The 18,491-nt window shown below is 34.4% G+C and overlaps 2 protein-coding genes across 2 annotated transcripts in view; one reads left to right on the top strand and one right to left on the bottom strand.

Annotated features, from left to right (window-relative positions):
* LOC120342713 (protein FAM227B-like) overlaps positions 1–18,491 on the top strand; it is a 69,910-nt gene that overhangs the window by 1,765 nt on the left and 49,654 nt on the right. The window contains exons 4-9 of the mRNA XM_039411670.2: positions 92–216; positions 701–805; positions 889–987; positions 1,254–1,355; positions 2,051–2,177; positions 2,888–3,034. Of these exons, the coding sequence (XP_039267604.2) occupies positions 92–216; positions 701–805; positions 889–987; positions 1,254–1,355; positions 2,051–2,177; positions 2,888–3,034 (705 nt within the window). The remainder of the gene's footprint in view (positions 1–91; positions 217–700; positions 806–888; positions 988–1,253; positions 1,356–2,050; positions 2,178–2,887; positions 3,035–18,491) is intronic.
* Positions 8,983–16,134, bottom strand: LOC120342725 (uncharacterized). The gene is made up of 3 exons (XM_039411690.2): positions 14,494–16,134; positions 10,857–10,960; positions 8,983–10,643 (listed from the first exon to the last, which is right to left on the bottom strand). Exons 1-3 carry the CDS (start codon positions 15,392–15,394, stop codon positions 10,410–10,412), a joined length of 1,239 nt encoding a protein of 412 aa, XP_039267624.2. The 5' UTR covers positions 15,395–16,134; the 3' UTR covers positions 8,983–10,409.

The raw sequence follows: 18,491 nt of genomic DNA, 5'->3' as shown, positions 1-18,491 counted from the left end.
ATTTTCATATTTTCTAATTATTCGTTCCACAATATGAAAATTTTCTTGGCTTTTGAACTTCATAAATATGTAAAAGTTTTAAATTTTGCAGAAGAACTTGAAAAAGCTGCAGATAGTGATGCAGTTGCCCTACATCATAGTAGAAAAAAGAAAAAGAAAGATGCAAAGGAAACAATGGTTGAAGCTATGCAGGCATCTAGGAGCAAAAATATTGATGTAAATTTATAATTAATGCTCTTTTTCACTTGAAAACTTAAAATACAGAGCTTTAATTTTCGTTGGGAAAAGTGAATTCCATTTTCCCCCATTTTGCCATCTTGATATTGCAAGTGACAAGTCTTAAGTTACAGCCCTCATTCAGGGTGTAAAAATTGGGGTAGGCGGCAAGATTCCAGTATTTCCATGAAAGTAGCTCCTCATGAATGAGTGGCTGCTTATAAAGATCCTTGTTCATAGTGAATATGAGAAAACACCTCGTACAAAAAAAATCTTTTTTTCTTTTTCTCGAACTGTTCCAGTCAATTAGTATTACCGTCATATCAAATACAATTGATTTACTGGTATTTACCAAAGCTTCATTTTTAGTTTCAATGATACATTTATTAAATAGAAATTCCTTATGTTGAATACTTAAATTGTATGATAATAGTTAAATTATCTAATTAAAATTTGCACTCTTGTTTTTTACAATACATTACAGTATGCAACCTTTCCTGGATTTCGACTTAACGAACTAACGGAATTACCAAGTCAACTTGAAGCTCCACAGATGCTAAATAAGATTACAGAGGCACAAGATTTTAATGTGAGTGGTTTCATAGAGTTGTTTTTATTCGAAGTGATTTATATTTACCATTTTATGATAATAAGTGAATCATTTTTTTTCAGAGAGGTTTCAGTCAATTGTGGAAGAAGATTTTTTTGTCTGAAGCTTCAGTTGCCCTGCTTCAGGATTCATTTTGGTGGTTTTTCCTTGAAAATTTCGAAGTAAGAGAACTTTTTGCTTTAAAAATGTTCCCTTTTAACATTCTACTATAATAGAACTCTAAATAGGTTAATCTAATCAAAGCCATAAAAAAACGCCTAGTTGCTGAATTTTTTGCACTGGAAAGATGTTAGCTTTGACGTCTAACCAAAAATAAAACGCTAAACTCCAAAGCCCTGATTTTGAGACATCATCACATTTAGTATTATTTTTCAAAACCAAATTTTTGCTGTGAGCGCCAATCAGATTGATTATTATTCTTTTCCAGCACGATCCAACTGCACAAGATAATCTTTTCACTAGAATTGCGGATAGTTATGTTGCGTTATTTATGAGTGTTAACTTGGATGTTCGGGACAAAGTTCTCCAGGTTTGCTTTTTGTTTCAGACTTTTATACCATGTGACCCAATATGTTATATTGTTTGATGCAGAGCTGTGAAATAGGAGAAAATTAACACCCGATTACACACTCCGAGTCACAACGACTCGGACTCAATTCCTGACTTCTGGTGGATGGAATTTCTCAACTCGCTATTTCTTGTATGTGCATTCTAGATAGAAATGCATGTGTCATCTATATACATGTTTAAGCGAGTGTTCAATCTCTTTTTCTCGCGCAGTGGGTTATGCATCGTGATAACGTTAGGATTGGGCATGCTATCGCAATTCTGAATTCTCTGCGCCGGTACACAGGTTCGAATGCCGTGGGTGGTAATTATGTGCGTGAGGATTGCTGGACTTCTCCGTGCCGTAGGGTGGTTCACGTAATCGCTGGTCGGATACGGCTTCCTTCACCATCAAGTCCATGCACCTGAAACAAATAACTGGCCAACTAATCTCATAACCGACTGGGACTGGTAACCGGACGAGAGCCATTGGTATGTCCTATGATCAAACCGTCTTATCGGCTTTTCTTCTCCCTCGGGATAACTATGAAAATCTTATCTTTTAGTTTAGTCCCAGGAAAATTTTTCACTCCATTATAGTGAAACAATATTACTTCGACACCGTGAGAGTGCAGCAGAGGGCAAATATTTTTTGAAAACGATCGTCACTTTTCCTAGGTTTACCCGCGATGCTTTTCCCAATGCGTGTACTTGACATTTCGCGAAGCATTTCCAGAATCACACGACAGATTAGCAGAGGAATTTGTAACTGAAGTATACGGGACAATTTCTGAATGGATGAGCGGTTAGTTACTCGCCAATACACTCTGTAAACATCTGCAAATCTGATGCCTGATAATAATCTGATAACCCTAATTGTACTAAATCATTTAGGACATTTAAGTTATTGATTTCAATTTACAAAGTGGTAAATTTTCTAAATTGTTCATATATTTTATGAATATCAAGTTAATTGAAACTCCCAACATTCTTTTCATTCCGTTTACCACACAGTTAAAAAAAAAGATAAAAGATAAAAAAAAGATTTAAGATATCTAGTTTTTCACATTAAATTAAATATATTGATTCCGAAACGTTGATGTAACCTGATTGTGACCAAAACCTGACTCAAGCAGAAGTTACCATTCACGTCCCAAAATGTTAGTAATATTTTTTCACACTGCTAAATTTTTTCACTGCTATGAAATCATCTATTTTGAAGCGTCGTAAAGTGAGCGAGGCTTAAGATTTGAATTTTTATAAAATTAGGAAATAGAAATCGATTATTAAGTAATATAATGAACATTATATATATGACATAATTTTCAATTACTGACCTCATTAACTTATTGGATATTGCATGATCAGTAAGACATTTTTTTTTGAGACTGTTACGGAACTCCACGAAATAAAGTATTATTCTAAGCCCCCAAATTAGTATACTAGTTATTGTACAAATAAATGCAACAGCCACTGCTTTCCCTTATATAAAACTATAATACTTCCACTTTGCAGGTGTTAAGCCACCTCTGCATGAATGGAAACGATGGCCGTGGGATAAAATTTGTTCTCCCCCAACTATAGGTAAAACTGAAACTTTACCGAGAACTGACGTAGAAAAAGCACACAGCGCACGAAAAGCCGCAGATTACATTCGTGATCGTGAGTCCTAATTAAGTAATTAAGGTTTTTTAAAATGTGTTTTCGCTGGGAAATTCAATATTTCATCAGATTCGATGAATCATATCACCACGAAAACAGTGAAAACTGGTTTCGATATTTTTATATCGATTTTAATCAAGATAAATAACATGATAGTTGAAACCGTTTATCATCATACACATTGTTATGAAAACAAATATCATGGTTTAATAGTAAAAATTTTCAAAATTGAAAAAATGACAACAGAAAGCTACCAATAATGTCTTTTATCATGGATGGTGATTTTATATGAGGTGAAGTCGTTGTAAATAATTTCACTTGTAAAATCTTGTCAAAACGTGCATTCCAAACACCATTGAGGCGATCAGTTAGGTCTAATGAATTCGAGGTCGACTGATAATTTCAGATGGTAGAAGATTCGATTCATATAAGGATCTGTGTGCATACAATTCCCATTGGTGTTTAGTAAAATTTAACACTAACAGAGAGGAAGCGAATAGTTTGACCCCATGGGTGTTTGTTATAGATTTGGTAATAGTTCTGCCTATAATCAGGTAAACGCAGCGAAAACAAAAATATCGGCAGAGTTACAACTAAAGAACTTTTAGCACAGTGGCTGGTGCACACTTTTCCTGATTCGTGTGACTCTTTTCTAACGTGATAAATCTCCTTTTTTGCATTTCTCATTCATTTCCAACACCTATTGTACCAAAATCTATTGTATTTCGCTGAAATGCACTTTGCTTATGCATAAATGTGCAACAAATTAAGATTTACAAATAAGCAGTGGTGTGTCACTGATATTCATTCGTATGAATCAAGATTAGTAGTTCATTTTGTAACTTACTGAAAATACACATTGTACGTGCAGAAGAAAAACATTAAAAATGGCATAGGAGTTGAAAGGAGGTGTGGAAACCTACATCTCACACAGTACATACCACTTATATTCTGCGTGTTAGGCTTGTGGCATTCACCTGAAAAATCGTTTATATGACAACATAATGTGGCAATTTTTGTGGTCGTATTAGTAGTTGGTTAATTTTATGCTTACGAGGTTTATTGAATTAATTAACCGTGGAAGAAAAGTGTCGCTACATGATAACATTGGTTATGGAGAATGTTCTTTCTGAATATATGAATGTTTTCATTGATAGAACAGTTATTTTATGACGTTCGGGAAACCAAGCCTCTTCCATACCTTTATTTTTACATTTTATAATCAATGAATGAAACCTCAGATTGTGATTGGAAAATGAACTGTTGAGTTCAAAATAACGTCATCTGCATATTTTTGTGCTACAATTTCGAAAGCATCGTTTTTAACATTATTTCGCTTATCCCATTTTTTAAGTTGAAACTTGATCTTCAATAGCGTGTCTAGGTCTAGAACTCCTCACTTTCCTTGGAGATTGGGGGCACGGGACGATTCTCTGGATGCCACGAGCAAATGTTTCTCTCTACCTGCTAATATTCACCATGACTTATTATTTTGAAATAAACAGAGTGCTATTTGCTTGATTCTTTGTTTGAACGTTGAATGTATGAACTCGAAGCATTTTTACTAGCATATGCATATTTAAGTTTGGGAGGCACCCGTTATGTTCACAGCAAACAAGAATACACAAATATATAGACACAAAAGCCTGAAAATCACCTCCATACTTAACCCATTTGTTGTCAACGAGAACAAGAAATTTTTGAAAAAGATAGGGGCAAAAATATCCGTCTAAGATAGACCAAACAGAATAATAAAACGTTTATGGGCCTTATGTAAAAAATTCGAAAACGAAATGTCGAGTCAACATCAAGAACAACAATTCAGCAAAATGATCGATAATTTTATTTTCCATTAAATTGGAAGAATCGGTGTTGACTTATTGTAAAAAAAACATGCTCTACATTACGCTACAGTGAATTGTTAAAAGCCACTGTACATTAGAGACAGAATATTCTGGTGATAAGGAAATGGAATATATTCAAAAACGTTTTCTATATACGATCACCGATAGCTTTATGCTATCCGAAAATTTTTTTAAAATCGGGCATATTAAAGTTTCCATTCTCAAACGTAAATTGCGTCTCGTTTTGCAAGTAGTAAATGGAATACATTAAATAACCCAAGGGCTTAGGTAAACCGCTCTTGAAATGAACGCTCTTTCGCTACTCGAATTATTTTTATTTATTATTATATGTTGACAGTTATACCAACCGTGAAATCTCATTAATTTTTACATTTTTTTTACAAAATTGATATCAACTGCAAGGCACACTCATGACAGTTAATTATATATTACGAAGGTTTGATACCGATCACTTGTTTCATTTCTCATCAGAGTGACGTTAGTTGATGTTGTGACGAAAAATATGTCTCGTCTAACATCAAGTGTAAATAAACAATATTGTTATCAAGATTTCTTCAATCTTGATCACCACTGAAACTGTATCATTTATTTGATGGAATTTAGTGATGAAACGAGCATATCGACGGAAATGCTAAGCAAAATGATTCACTGTAACTTGCATTTGGCTGTTATTGAATTACGCGGTTTTGTTCCCATTTCAATCGCTCGACAATTATCTAAATTATATGCATATAAAGTAGTATCAACACAGTGGCGTATGTGTGTTTGCTTTTTTTGCTTATATGTCAAAGTGTCGCATAAAGTTATAAAAAAAATAATCGGTACTCCCGCTGTATATGTACCAGGTTAGGTTTTTAGACCATAATTTTATTCAGATTTTCCTCATGCTTCCCAGTTAAACTGAGAATATTTTAGTTCTATTGCGAGTTCGGGGACTGTCTGTGTTAGCCAAGTGAATAAACCCCCTGCACATAAGCTTCAGTCCCTTTACACAACTTGATGTAAAATAGGCGAACAAAGTTAATTACTTCAAATTCAATATTTGTACACACACTTCTGGAGCGCCAAATAACCTACACAGAACCTGTCATAAAAAATATCACCACAAGTAGGCATTGCTTCCACTGATAAATAAGCCATCAGGATATTGAAATTGTCTAATATGTATTTTCAAATTCTATTAGATTTTACTTTCGATCTTATATTGATTTCACAATAAAAAATGATTCCAGTTTGCTACAAGCATCGAGCGGGCAGTACGAATGGGCATCGAATGTCGATAGTTATCCGAATAGACCTAGTCAATACGGATGGATTATTGGAGGAGAACATCGCGTTAGAATGTTCATATTGTCAATAATATTACTGAGACGAAACGCTGCAGCAAGATGTTTGAATTACTCATAAAAGTGATCTGTATTGTTGTTACGGCATTCATGCACTATAGGCTTGTGGACAATAGGCCGGTTTCGGTTCGATACGATATTAAATTTTTTGAGGTTGGGACGTAGGGGAACTAACGAAGTTAGCAATGCGGGGTAAAAATAAAAAGCAAGTATAGAAAATTATAATCAATCAATCAATCTTTTATTTGTCAACACAAAAAACAAGCATATAGAAAACTGTTACAACAAACGAAATTCTCCCCGGATCCTATAATGTTCGTTTTCCCCAGTTCTCTTGTCTAGTCTAGCTAGATCACAACACCATGTACAATGTTGATTATTCAATTTAATTGATGTATGAATAAACTATTTGAACTCTATAAAGGAAATTGTTATGTTTTTGTATCAAATTCATAACTATCGTTTCTAAAATTTAATTGAGTTTTCAATTGGATCCTAATTTTCGAGTATTCCTATATTAAAATTTTAATACTTTCAAGTTGGTCGTAATTTTCGAATTACAATAATAGTGATATAAAAGCCTTTTTATTCTTCGCCGAAAACATAACCGCAATCTTTTATTTCATGTCACGCGATTTGTACATTTTCACGTAAAATATTGTACATGTGACGAAAATAACTAAAACATTTTCAAATTACGGATTCATGAAACGTTCAAGTTCAAAGAATTATAACTAATTAACTAAGCTTTATAATATACTGCTATAAACGATAATGTATTCACTAATATCATGCTGTGTTTCAAATCAATTTGTCAGAAAACTTTGGGCGTAAATCTCTGTTTTTATATATATTATTAATCACGTACTGTCTAATAAAGCAGAAACAGTAACTAGGATTTTGAGTTGTTAATTTACTGGTAAATTTTGGTATTTTTTTCTGAATTTCCATAAGGTTTTTAATAACGAAAATAATGGTATTTACTTTTACTAGGGTAAAGCCACACAAAGCGAAGTACGAAAGTAAAGGTTTCCGCGTTTTTTACATGGCGCGTCAAATTTCGCACCGATAACGATTTAATTTAGTAATTGCGCTTAATTATTTCGATGATTCCCTATTTTTGACCGATAAATCCTTCATGGTAAATCAAGATATGCACTATGTGAAAAATAAAAAAATTAACTTCAAATTAACGCCAGTGATCCATCTTTACGCCCACCTTCTGTTCCATATTTAAAATTAATTTCTAATCTAGAATGGCCATATATAAAATATCACTGAGTCATGTAAGACTTCAGATAAAAAAATAATATTTCGCCTTAGTATTACAGTTAATTTCCATTATATTTAATATTACTTTTTTCTATTTTTCAACAGCATGTCTGTACGAAAGATTTGGTTATGATAGTCGTCTTTGCGATATCCTGTCTGAGTATGCGGAAACATAAAAATGATAATTACTGGCATATTTTTCCGCAGCACTGCACGCAATAATATTTCTTACAGGAAAATACATTTCCGATGGCATACCTGTGACGAAGTTTATGTTTTTCTATCGCAAAAAGTCTTCTTACATTTTATCATTGTCACAAAAACGGCGTCCCATATGGTCCTATACAGAGGAGGTCCGTTGACTTCAATATATTCATCCATTCATTAAATTTAGCGTATAATGCAGATAAGATACGAGTAGGCTCTATTATATAACGCAACCCGTTATATAAATAATTATACTTAGACTGCTCGAAACTACCTGTTTCGAAAATCCCAATCAAACTTGTCGAAACCGATGTTGTTGAAAACTCAACCCAACATAATCAAAATTTGTATAATTCTGTATGTAGCTGTTTATTCATAACATTCTTTCGTGACAAATTTTTCAAATATTTTGTGAATATTTTTATCTTTTCTTATAAAATCGATAAACGCTTTCTCTTGTCAAAATACTCTTTAGATAATATCGTTGTACGGACCACACAAATATAAGATCTCCCGTGATGCAATGACATGCTGTCGAACCAAGATCAGCATCATTTATCTGACGTTTAGCGATAATTGTAAACATTTTGTTTTGAAGTGCATCACAGTAATATATTCTGATATTCATTATCAGTAGATGACGTTTGTAGGGATTCTCAACTGTGTCTCCGTTAAGTGTACGCGGTTTATGAAGCAAATTGACGCCAAATCGAGTCGTATGCACTGTCCGGGGAGCCGAAGCGTGGAGCCATGGAGCCGTAACTTTTGTTGGAGCTAGAGCCCAACTCCGACGTAAAAAAAATTGAAACTTCGGAGTTGGTTCTGTAATTCCAAATCAGATCCCCAGCGGTTCTGTAGAGTAGTAATTCGTGTACATTCTCTAGTTGGCAAATTGTTATTTTCACATTGTTGCAAATACTCAACACAATGTTATATCCTTCTAAATCGGCACGTTTTTCTCTAGTATAAATAGAAAATTTAAAAAAAACAGCAATACATGAAAAATGAACTTCCGTCCAAATATCCTGAAAATTGTCTCGTGAATCCCATCTATTCTAGAGAACCCTTGGTTTTCGCTATAAAGCCGTTCTGACAGAATATCTATTTGACTAACGCAATGAGTATGCCAGCGAGTCACGAGTCGCTTACTATACTCTTCTCCTGATCCCACGGGATAAACAACCAAAACGAGAAATTTCCTATCTGTCATTGCGGTATCGTTCTCATAGCAAATGCAATGAAACAAATTGTATATATTAAATGAGATTTATTTAAAATAATTTATAATAAATGAAACAAATAAAAAACAAACAAAAAATTGAAGAATGTAGTGCAAATAGTATAAATAATGTTCTACCGAAGTTGTGACAGATAAATATGAAAAAGCAAAAGAAAGATATATTCAGAGTTATTCACCAGTGGCTAAAATAAATTATCATACGATGTTAATGAATTAATAACTTTGGTTGTGCTGTGGTATACTCAAACAGGAGATATCGCAATGTTCCCATAATGCAATTTAGCACTAAGTTCCCACAATGCAATTTAGCACTATGTTCCCATAATGCAATTTAGCACTTATGTTCCCATAATGCAATTTTTAGCGGGCTTCTATTTAAATTTTCGATTTGTCATAACTGTAACGTAAAACTTCAGACATCTTACCACGTAAGTGAAACTCCAAGCGTTGTTATGGCACTAATCTACATAAATAAAGCAATGCTAATGTTATTGCTAAGCAGGATTAGTTTCTACGAGCACTACAATGCGTCACATTTACAGTGAATAGTGACGAAGTTGAAAATGGTGAACGTTGTGGTCGTTTATTTTGCGCAAGAGAAATTAAAATCTTTTTCATTGTTTTCGCTTTATCGAATTAATTAAACGGGGTATTTTTGTACTTTACTAATTATTGAACAATTTACTAATTATAACGAGCGTAAATCGTTGGTAGCTTGTACGAAAAGCGGTTGGCGAGTGACGTTAACCCGCTTACTAGTTATTATTCAGGATCATAAAGAAATTTATTTATAATATAATGATGGCGTAATAATTATTAAAATACTTCAATTTAAATTACTTATGGAGCCACCTCGCGCGTAATTCTTTTATCTAAATCAGAGCAATTCATAAACTAAACCAGACACATAAAAAATTCCACAAATGTGACGAAAAATTAAACGAATTTACGACCATATACGTCGTCGTTTTTGATATTATAATGCTAGGCAGCGTTGCATTCGCTGAGTCGTAATAGACTCGTTGTATGGTCATTTATTAGTTGTGCGAATTCAAGTTTTAATATTACATTTTAGTGAGCAAACGCTTACTATAGTATGCTTACTTCAGCTTACTGTGTATAGTGTACGATGATTAAAACACTTAGCATAATATTATGTGAGCGTTTCAATATGTGTTGTAGTGGTCGTCCCAACGTTATGTATCAAATTCGACAATTTGGTCGTTTGTTGAGTCTTGAAAATGACATCTTAGTCAGTTGAATGCCATATGTGTGCGGATAAATGTAACTTCCGATGCACCAAGCTGCAATACCGAAATCCTTGTTTCATACTCGCAAAAGTACCGCAAAATCGTTTCTTCATATTCTATAAAAATGTATATTTTCGCAATGGACTGGGAAAGTTAAGTTGACGGGATGGCGGGGTGCTTGATTCTTTATTAGAATTATCCTCGTCTTCTGTTCTTTCTTTTTGTTGGCACCACAAGTTTCGTAAAAAGGGCTCCTTTGTTGCTGGCTTTCATTCTGTGACCTTTCTTAGCTTTTCCATTCTTATCGAACCCAACAACACGTGATCTTTTCCTTTTACGCCTTTTTGCCGATGTCGGCACTGCTTCGTATGTGAAGTAAAGACCGCTCTCCATTTTTTCATAAAATTTGCACTCGTCCGTGAATGTTTTCTGTTGAAGAAAAGAAGAATCAAGATTAGAAAACATTGATTTAGATATAAAATAAGGTCTTAAATCTTAGGTTTTCCAAGAGCGAACTTCCAGCTATTCCTTATATTCATTTTCCGATATATTTGGATTTGTTTTTTATTTGTATTGTCTAAAGAGGCGATTCATTGGCAATATGTTGTATATGAATATAAAATCGGATAGTGATCTACTTACCGAACCGTATAAGTTTCCTTTGCGATTCATTGCAAGATATCTTTGACTTTTAGTGCCGTATATTGCAAGAACACCTGCCGCTATTGATTCAAGCCTTACGACATCTGAAAAAAAAATAAAAATTTAATATTCAAAAGTTGTAAAAACGTTTTTAACAACAAAGAAAATCATATATTTTAGGTTTGTATGTTATTTATTCAAATCAATGAATTTCATGTAAAATTTAGACGAAGAATTGCGTGCGGATCGTTTTCAATGAAATCACTTTTTCGTGGTTATCGTGTTGTCATAATGACCGACGGACCGAAATGATCGCCCCCAATTTCCAGATAAGACTGCAACCATTCGCGGTAAGACACGGGTGAGTGGTGGGCAGCGCCTTTAAGCCCTAAATCATGACAATCCTCCAATGAGATTTAACATTAGCATCGCGGCATTGACAACGTTTAGTACGGTCTCATGACACATATTGTAAAAAATTGCTCAAATTTGTTGTCATTTGGGGATAATTCTCGATTCTGGCCAGGTTGACACATGTCAGCTTGCATCGAACATAACAGCCAGATTTTATATGTCATGTCAATTTTTTAACAAATATTTTTCAACTTTGTAATAACAATAGGTTTCGCGTCATTTGTTTCTTATTCCAAAATTTCGAAGGGAAAATAAATTTTTCTGAATCGCACAAACATTTCACTCTGTCAATCGCGACTAATCCGACTCCGCTATGCTAACCCGTATCATGCATTTTACTCGATATATATAAGCGGTCGTTAATAATCTGCCACGAACAGGGTTAGATCACGTCCCTTTGCCCCGTCTTTAAAGTTATCTGAAAACATCTTTGTTTGCTCTGCAAAATAGACCACCTGGCTGATCTCAAAATCCATGGCGAACCACAATCGCGCCCGGGGCCTATCCCAAATATCACCCGCATGAGAAACTAGAAATTAGCAGCAAATGTATTAGATTTTCTCCCATGTATTATAGTTTTCTATGTTTGCTCAAAGCTTGATCATTGCCCGAGAATATTTTTAACTGGGAGTGGTGAGGGATGTTGAATTAGCGTGTTCAGCTTGCATCGATTTAATTATTTTGAGGCGGGGATCGAAATTTTGCAAAGCTTGCAAAACTTGGAGTGGTGTATAGGTAAAAATTAATTCCCCCCGAAACGATGAGATTTATTACCGTTTCGTCATATAATTTTTGGGCGACTGTACGTCATTTCACGTATATTTTCCAAACCAACACGCATTTTTCTCATTTTAGTTACGTACGTTGATCGCTGTGTGCAATCGACGGTGTATTTATTATAGAATCAGATTTGCCGTTGCTTTTCTGTTTTATTGAATAAGTTCATTTAAATGATTGGCATTTATACGGAAACATAAATAAATATTCATATCCGGGAGGGATATTAATTTTACGAAGATCGCTGTCAAAATTCGTCGTTTTATGTTTCTATTTTGATATATATTTGATGACTGTCTGTTTAAATTCGTCAAATTGCAAATTTTTGCTGCAAAATTAGTTTCGTAAACAGCTATTTTAGTCATTACGCTTTTTCCTAAAATAAATTTTGTTTTTGGTATCGTTCTAAAGACTACGTTTCGTAGGAAGTGTATTTCTAACTCCCGACAAGTGTCGAAATGCGCAACGATGGAATAAAAGACTCGAATTTCAAAGAAGTTACAATCTTTAAATATGCTTTGTTTTAAACTACGTAAAATTGGGAATAAATCGCAATTTCAAAGCGCATAGAATTAAATTTTCGATAATCTGATTTCATAGAAAACACATTTTTCAAATAGTGTTTCTTTTGGCTTCCTAGGTAACATAATTTAATTTTTCATATCGGGGCGTACTGTTAGAATAGCCAAAATACATGGTAGTTATAAAACTTCAAAAGTGTCCGCCCTATACTTGTTATTGAATTTTATTTTTAAATGCAATTGACTCGAAATCTTCAGTAAAATAACCGCTAATCCGTAATTACAGCTGTGATCAATGAAAGCGTGACAATACGAATTGTGATTGGGAATTTCAGTGCACTTGAAAACATTTTCGACTAAAATTTTTTGGGTCATGCGGTGCGAAATACTAATCTAACTTCGTAGCGGTCTTATCATTGACAGATATTATCTAACTGTAGTTGCCGTGAGACGAAAATGATCGATATCAGTACCGCCTTGACATAATTACCAACGCAAATATTTCTATCGTCGGTACACGTCAAATTATTCGCAGAAAAAGGGATAAAACAACTTGTTTAGCGGTGAAATAATTTTTTATACTTTAAGCAATTAAAATATTCTTTTTAATGAACCTAACGAATTTACATACCTAACAATATACCGCCTTGTTGTGATTTGCATAGCATTGGAAACAAACCAATAGGTTAGCAAAACCGCTCGGAATTCCCATCTTGTACTATTGCAAGATTCATATTGCGTGCAAACTATAATGTCAAACATGTAATGCCTTTTCTATGATTGGATTTGTGCAATTAGGTTACAGGTATATTTGTTATAGGCGTGGTGTGCTATTCAGAACTTATTTGAGCGTAATAATTTGCCATGCTTTCTCCGTGAGAGACACGATCTTTTAGAGATTCGACTCAAAATTTTGAAAATCGTTCTAATAAAAGAAATCAAATCGTAAATGTATACGCCATAGCCAGATTTTTTTAGTATAACATAGCAGATGGTGCTGTATGACTAAACCTTTTGAAATGTTTGTATCGGACTTAAAGGGGAAATTCACTTCGATTGCAGATTATCGTTGTTTACTTTATTTTAACGAGTTTATTATTTTACACTTCATAAACTTAATACCATATTTCGTTCCAATATTCAAACGAGATTGTTTACCTTTGTCGGTAGTTTGCACCTATAAGTTGCTCATTAATTCGTCATAGCAAACATAATTTAACTGAAAGAATGGATGAGCGGTTGGAAATAAATCAAGAGGTTAGTTAATCTCACAATAGATTATTATACCGGTTACCCCGCTGTTTATCCGCGTCTGTAGGAAAAATTACCGAGTTTAAACGGGTTTGACTGCTACGGCGTTTTTTCGTTTGTTTGAAATAAATGTAAAATCTCTTTCATTGAATAAAAGTCATTCTGCTATTTTGAAAACTTTTGTTAGTTAGAGCCACCCGCTATGCCACGTACTTTGTTTTGCAAATCGCTTTTTTTTATTTGGATTATTCGCATTGCAAAATACAATGTCGTCGAAACAAACCAGCGTCACCTTTTCATTACAAAAACCATTCAACGGAAAATTGTCATTTGGATTGACGTGAAATCGACGCACGGCGTATACCAAATTGTGAACCCCGAGTCTATTATTGATTTGTCTGGTTTGGGTATTAAAACGTCATTTGTTCATCCTTATACAGTATTGAATCAATGTTAGACTTCATCATAAGAGTATTATGATAGTTTATTATTGAAATAAAAATAAGTTAAATAATATGTCTTTCCCAGAAATAAGAACGCTTTCTTTTCAATTTAATAGTGCATTGTCCCGATTTTAGCTTCCATGCCTTGTTATTTCGTGGAAAGAGATTGTAATATTGATGACATAGTGATTGTTTTGTTTTTCTCGTGAATAACAGTTAAAATATACTCACTGTAAGAGCTGTTCTGGTTGAGCGTTCCGCGAACTTTTCCATTCTTTAGAATTTCGAGAAAATATGAATTGCGTGCGTATAATCGTTGAAGAAGGGTGTGTCTTATTAAAAATTTTGGCGGAACTCCTCGTTTCGCTGCCCGTTCTGTTCTTTTCCTTGAAGACATGGTTATAGAAGTCGGGGCGACATCGGCTAGTGGCCAAATAAGGTCATCCATAACCGTTGATTCGGTGCTATCTTTTACATCCGAAGTTGCCCACTCGATGTCAGTGTCGCGACTTAATGAAACTGCGAAAGTCAAAGAACTGTGCAAGATTGTCAAGATTGTTAGTAATAATAACTTTCGGAAAATGGACGAGTTTGCAGAAAGATCTTTTGTTGTTCCAAATCTTCTTTTTGAACTCCCTTCGCTCTTTGCTGAAAAATTTCTCGTTTTTATATATATTGAAGAATATGCGGTACGTTTTGTGTTAGTTTCATCAAACGTTGCAACCACTTTCCGATGCGGGTTTTCGCAATTATAGGCTGAACTTTTCACGGAGTGTGTATTGTGCGAGTTAACAGTGTCCATAACATCAGAGTCTGTAATTGAAAGTTCGGCAGGAATCATCGTTCGGTCGCTGGCGGTAAAGTGGCAGCAATCTCTGACACCGGTATTTGCGGTTAAATTTCTTCTGTTATTTCCCGGTGTGCGGTCGCGTTCCAACCTCTGTCTTGCATACGTAGATGAACATGCAACACCTGCTCTGGATTCGTTGCTATAGTTAATGAATGGAACAGGTCGCGAGCAAATAATCTCCATTGGATTAGTAACGTGTTGTAGGATTTTGTGCAATTGATGAAGAATGTTGGCAAGTCGTGAGGTTTCCACGATATTTAAATTTTCAAGTTCTATCGTCATGATATATTTTGTCGTAGGAATATGTGACTTTAATCGCACGTGTTATGAATGAAGCCTGCTACACAGACAATCATGTAACACACTTGTCGACATTAAAATTGTTGTTTATAATCTAAGATTTGACTGAAAAAAAAAGAAAAAAATGAAAGCTAAATATCCCATTTGATAAGCGAAAAAGTATTATTTTAACATTAAAAGACCATTTCAACTATATTTCCCACATACTGCTTGAACTACGCACTTCATACAAATTTAAAAACAAGGCCGCTCAATTAATTTTGATCCCTTAATTAGAGATCAAGAGCCAAGCTTAACGGAGCCGCCTCGGCTTACTCCTGTATTATACCGTCAACAAGATAGATAAATCCCGGCCTTTTATGTTTTTTTCAGAAATTTATCAGTGATTTTCTGCATTTCATATCTGTGTAAATGGGAAAATGCACCGGTCATCTTCTGTCAGTCGCAACGTATTTCGACAAACAACAGTTCGAAACTTTCATGTTACTAATCACACCATTGTTAGTCTCTTTGGTACTTTAGACTAAATACATATGTCAAAGTAATGCTTTTTCGCAAATACTGTATTTTCCATGAATAATATTACACAATGCACGATTCACATATCTAGTATTATCGTTGTTTTAATAGCTTACTTCAGGCCTGTAACTCGTAAAATTAACTATTTATAAATTCGCTTGTTCGACTACTATCGATAGAGGCGGAACAGGTGTCCGCACTGCCCGCTGGCCTAAAGTTTGTGATCGGGTCGAACGTTTAGCCGCTCTTTTATATGAAGGATAACTATTTTCGTTAATGCTGACAACTGTGAGTATAGCCACAAAGAGGCGCAAAGCAATATTTTTTCTTTTATTTTCTCGAAAAAAGTCGTCAAAATTGCAAAGTTTTTTTCTTCTTTCACGAAGTCGTAGCGTCAATAAGACGAGCAAAATATATGTTTTCGAATTTTTTTCTCAAAAGATTATCGTCGTGTGCGTGTGCTTGAAACTGAAGCCACAAATCTACTTAAGATGATGATAATTAACCGACCGAAATCAACTGATTCGAAATGTTTGTTTACGTATTGTCACTTTTGGCATAGGAGATTTTACCTTTCCGTATTCATGCTAAATATTCGTCGTCTTCGGCGATTTTAACAAATTTTACCGACGGTTACAGCTTCATTGGCGGCGATAATTATGAAAAAGCTTGGACAACAAATTTCAACTTCAACAATTTCTATAGAATATTACTGATAGAAAATAATACCGCCCATTAACATGCATAGCCATACTTTTTAGCGATTGGTGATAAACATTTCCAATGGCCATCATTTCCAAAAGATTTAGAATCTTATAATAAAAAAAGCAGCTAATAATGTCTATGTATTGCATGCAAGGGGCTGCAGCAATGTCATATCTCATTATTTATCAAGTTATTTGTGTGGAGTAGGGTGATACCGTACATCGCATGACGTGACAAAGTCGCGAGATAAAAATCTCTAGGTTATAGATATTGATCTAATTCGACTAAAATAACACCTTCGGTCTACTGATATGGCGTTGGATCACGAAGCTTTATTTATTTATTTGCTTATCAACTAACCATGTTCCTTTTTTAATTTTGTCGCGATATTACGTTCTTCTGACAGTTATTGGAGAAGCGAAAATTCTATGGCAAAGCCAATCAATGTTTTGTTTTTGTAACGTGTAGACAGAGAAGAAAAAGCCGTACTCCCGTAATGCGTGTACCAGGTTAGGGTCAGGCCATAATTTTATTCCGATTTTCCTTATTTTAGTTCTTACGAGTTCATGGACTGTCTGTGTTAGCCAAGTAATATACCACCTGCCCATATGTTTCAGTCCCTTTACACAACTTGATGTAAAGTAGGCGAACAAAGTTAGTTACCCCCATATTGGTACACATACTTCTAGAGCGTTGAAAAATAAACATTCTACCTATCACGATAGTTTAGTTTGAACTCACCTGAGCGCAGAAATGTATTTGAATCTCAATTAACACAACGAACTAAAGAAGCATTTTCATTTTCAAGCGATTTTACACAACACAACTACATTGTTAAAAGTTTTTTTTATTTTATATCTTTCTAATCCTGAGACACATTTTTACTATGTGGCCGTGTACAATGTTCCCTCCTTTTATTGCACTTTAACAGAACGTTCTGGAGCTGTATTATCCCAGACACAACAAAGTTACGTCAGTCTGAAAAATGGTGTGGGTTACGTCATATTCATTTACGGTGTGATTTTTATACTCGATAAGGTTTTGTATGTATATGATCAAAATTGAGCGATTACGTGACGCGAAAACCATGATAGACAAGCCGTCTATTGTAAATTATATACACAGAACGAAATCCCGTAATTTGACCAATCATGTTGTTTGATTTACACCTAGCAGGATTGTTTCGTAATATGTATGGTAAGTTCTGTCCTGTCACCATTGAGATTTGGATGAACAGACCGTACTTGTGAATGTATATCAAAGATAATTTTTTTTAAATAAATGAAACATGAAACGTAACTTTTTACGTCACACTTACATGGCCCGCCACTCTAGGTGGGCATAATTTTTGGCCCCTGGTCCGAAAACTTCGCCCATCCCTGTGTTAGATGGACGATTATATAGGGATTGAACTAGGTGTTATGTTTCATTGATATACTTTCCCTATAAGCTAGATATTTATTTTATTTCCGTCGTGCAAAAAACATTGTACATTTGAACAAAAAATGAAAACTTGACGAATTCATTGAAAAAAAAAAAAAAAATACAATATTCAAACTGCAATAGACGATGGATCGCGAAAGACTATCAAAGTCATCGACTAGCCTAACCCGTAAACAGAATCGAAGAAAACAGATCAGAAATTTAGTAGTTTTCCTAAACTTGACGTTACAAAATTTACTGCTTTTCCCTACTTGTCGCGTTGTCATATATTGTTAGAAACGCGCCCTATATACCACATAAACATTTGAAAATGAGTTATCATACAACATCACAATACTTGCGCTCCCATAAGCTACTTACTGCCTATAACATTGCTTCAAATATTGACTACCGTCACAGGTGAAAGAGTTGT

The sequence above is a fragment of the Styela clava genome, chromosome 3 (genome assembly GCF_964204865.1).
Source record: "Styela clava chromosome 3, kaStyClav1.hap1.2, whole genome shotgun sequence".
NCBI lineage: Eukaryota > Metazoa > Chordata > Ascidiacea > Stolidobranchia > Styelidae > Styela > Styela clava.
The sequence above is the reverse complement of the archived record's forward strand: the minus strand, read 5'-3'. Positions and strand labels throughout refer to the sequence as shown.